Source organism: Tupaia chinensis, unplaced genomic scaffold (genome assembly GCF_000334495.1).
Source record: "Tupaia chinensis unplaced genomic scaffold, TupChi_1.0 Scaffold000180_1, whole genome shotgun sequence".
Taxonomy (NCBI): domain Eukaryota; kingdom Metazoa; phylum Chordata; class Mammalia; order Scandentia; family Tupaiidae; genus Tupaia; species Tupaia belangeri.
Window position 1 is genome coordinate 889196 of NW_006159655.1, and position 3787 is coordinate 892982.

Here is a 3787-nt window from a genome sequence, read left to right on the forward strand (position 1 = left end):
ATTTGCCAACACAAACATACAACAGCACCCTACAGCCTGTGCCCTCACAGCTGAGTCCACAAATAGTCAATGAATCTTTAACGGTAAGTCCAAGCTCAGCTGCAGTGGCACAGGCTGGCTGAGATCTCATGGGAAACCTCAGTCCAATTCCTGGCCTACTCTAAAAGCCAGGCACAGCAATTAATCAGAGGCAGGAGGACTGCACCATGGTGAAACCCTGTTTAAAAAAGAGAAAGGAAAAGAAAATAAAAAGAAAATCCAGAGATCTCTAAGTTGATGCCTTGTTTTTCTGTACTTCTTGGTATTCATATCAGCATACAGAGACATTAGAGACTATTCAACCAGTGCTAAAGATCCGACGATTTCTTTCAAAAATAGTCACAGCAACATGTAAGGCACTAAGGCCCTAAATTAAGATTTGTAGCAAAAAAAGGTCCCTAGTTCTGGTGTCCTCTCTATAAAGGGCTACTTTGTCTTCATTTCCAGAAACATAAGAGAGAGAAAGAAAAAAGTCACAAAAGTTAACTGAAATTGTGGATATGGGGAGAGGACAAAGAAGAGTAAGGTTATTTCTGTTTTGTGATGGGTAAGTTCCCCAAAGTTTCTGCTTGTTGTTTTTTTAAATTGCAGGCATCAGAGCTTTTTAAAGTTCATCTTAATACCTTCCTGACTGATTTTTCAAAGCTAGCAGTTTGGGATCTTACTACCAAAAAAACACACAGAAAAAACAAGTGAAAGCCCAGAGAACGAGAAGGTGTGTACAGCAAACCAAAAGTTTTAATTAGACCATATCAAAGGAACAGACCAGTGACATTTTAAGTATTACAAAGCGGATGATGCCTTTATGTAACCTCTATATATCACACTATGGAAATAAATAAGCTAATAGTAACAAAAAAGCTAGCTTCTCAACTTACCTTTACCCAATGCCATTCAGCAACTGTCTGCACAGACCAAGAGGGATAAAGCTCTTCCTTTACAAAACGTAGATGTTTCTGTCTATTGGTCACCCAAGTAACAACGAGACAGTTTGGAGCAGCCAGCTTAGGAATAGGTATTTGCTTTATTTGCAGTGGTGATAAATAACTGTACCTAAAACAAGCAGAAAAAAATATAAGCAAAATTCACTGCAAAAAAGAAAAATAAGCAGGTAAGGAGACATATAAAACTGACACAAGACTGAGCTCCTATAAGCTAGTGATTTCTGTAGCTAAACATGATGCCACAGTGCCACCCAGTGGAAACATTACTACACAAACTAACGTGTCAGAAGTAACTTCATTTTTCTTCTTTACTAGTTTAAAATTGTCAGACTGTATTTTTTTTTTAATCACTGTAAATGTATTACATTTTGGTAATTTTATTATTCACAGTGAAATTTTCTCCTATTCAAAATTAAACAAATGTTATTGTTTGGATCTTGTAAGCCCAAATTTTATCTACTTAAGCCCCATTACAGTGAGTCTTAAAATTAGTATCTCAGCAACTCACATCAAATCCTACAGATGTTACCTGGCACCAAATAAGCGTTGTGGGGACCAACAGATGGCGTAATGGTTACATTGCTGAACTTCCACGTAGTCGACTACGGTTCAAGACCCAGACCCTGTAGCTTGAAATTCACACTGGGTCCATGTGTGTGCATACCCAAAATTCTAAGAGGAGAATAGAGGAGAAGGCATTGTAGCATGGTGATCCCCCGGGGGGGGGAGGGAGGGAGGGGGATTCCTCACTTTATATTTGTCTCTCTATGTCCTTCCTGTGAGTGCATGCACTCTATAGCAAAAATCTCCTTCTTAAAAAATAAATAATAAGTGATGTGAAGTTGGTAATGCTTAAGCTAATTCATTTCTATATAGCTTCTTTTAGTTCTATAATCCTCAAACTCTGCACAAAATGATGACCAGCTCTTGTATCATCACACCAACCCTTATTCCCATCCCACTTTATTTTCAACCCCTAATCTATCGTCCTTCTATTCAGTCCCTTGCCCAAACTCACTGTTGGAAGATGAAGCTAACCCATGCATTATTAGTAAAAAGTAAAAACCACCTGACTCCAATTAATCCTCTCTCTCCTTCCTCCTTTAGACACCTTTACTTATCTATCAATACTTCTATACATTTATTCTCAAAGGAAATGACATGACTTTTATGAATAAACATTCATATTCCTTCTTGTATCACTAATTCTGCAGAAATCACTGAGCAAATTTTAAAATGTACATCTTTATTTGTTGCAATGCAAAGTATACAATATCATCTACTCTTTGAAGGAAACAGATGTACATATTCATGATCCTGGTTTAGGTAAAAGTATCTTTTTTTTGGGGGGGAGAGGTTTTTTTGCTATAGGGCGCATGCACTCGCCAGAAAGACACAGAGAAACAGAATGTGAGAAATCACCCTGCAGCGGGGATGGCCACGCCGCAATCCCTTCTCCTCCATTCTCCTCTTGGGATCTTGGGGAAGCACGGACATGCGCCTGGCGTGAGTTGTAAGCCACCGAGTCCGGGACGTGAACCACGGTTGACTACGTGGGAGTCCAGCAACATAGCCATTACGCTAACTGCTGGTTCCCTATAGATGACTTCTTTTTTTTAGGTTTATGTTATAGGGCATGTGCACTTGCCAGAAAGACAGAGAGAGACAGAAAGACTGAAAGCGAGAAATCACCCCTGGGGGGTAGGGGATAGTCATGCCGCAATCCCTTCTCCTACATTCTCCTTTTGGGAGCCTGAGCATGCACGCACACACGCCCAGCATGAGTTTATGCCACCAGGTCTGGGACTCAAACCGCAGTTGACTACATGGGAGTCCAGTGACATAGCCATTACGCCAAATGCTGGCCCCAAAGGTATCTTAAATACAATACCAAAAGTACAAACAAAAGAAAAAATAGATAGATTAAATCAGAATTAAAAATTCTGTGCTTCAAAGGACATTATAAAGTAAAAAGACAACCCAAAAAATGGAAGAAAATATTTGCAAACCATGTATCTGGTAAGGGTCAAGTACCCAAAATATCTAAAGAATTCTTACAAATCAACAATTAAAAAAAAAAAAAAGTTTAACTGGGTGAAGGATTTGAACAGCCAGTTCTCCAAAGAAGATATACAAATGGCCAATACAGACAACAAACAATAATCAAACGACATTAGTCATTAGAGAAATGCAATTCAAAATCATAAAATATCACTTTACATCTAATGGGAAAGCTATGGAAAACACCAAAAAGTGATTATGTAGAGAAACTAGGAAACTAAAGCCAGCCCAATAGCACAGTGGTGAAGTGCTATGAATTGGAAGCCAGGTCCCACATGGCTGAGGTTTGAATCCTGGTCCTAGCGGTTTGAAAGATACCAGGCATATATGAGTGCATGCCCAAAATCCTAATGGGAGGGGGACTGGAGAAAAGGGATGGTGGTCTGACCACACGCCACATGGGAGTCTTTGTCTCTTTGGCAAATGCACACACACTCTGACAATTAAAACAAAAAAAATGTGGAAAACTAGAACCCTCATTGCTAGTAGAATGTAAAATGGTACAGACATCATGAAGAATAGTTTGGCAGCTCCTCAAAAATTTAAAGATAGAATTACCACAAGGCACAGCAATCCTACTCCTAGGTATATACACCCAAGAGAATTCAAAAGATATTGCCCAGAGATGACAGAATGTCCAAGTTTGAAGGCATAGGCCTCAAGACTGACCTTATTTCTTTTCTTTTTTTTTTTTTTTGAAGAGGTTTTTGCTATAGGGCACGTGCACTCGCCAGACAGACAGA

The 3787-nt window shown here is 39.2% G+C and overlaps 1 protein-coding gene across 3 annotated transcripts in view; it reads right to left on the reverse strand.

The window, feature by feature from the left end:
• METTL4 (methyltransferase 4, N6-adenosine) overlaps positions 1 to 3787 on the reverse strand; it is a 56668-nt gene that overhangs the window by 16385 nt on the left and 36496 nt on the right. For all 3 annotated transcript variants that reach the window (XM_006146482.3, XM_014587056.2, XM_027771048.1), the window contains exon 6: positions 918 to 1092. In XM_006146482.3, the coding sequence (XP_006146544.1) occupies positions 918 to 1092 (175 nt within the window). The remainder of the gene's footprint in view (positions 1 to 917; positions 1093 to 3787) is intronic.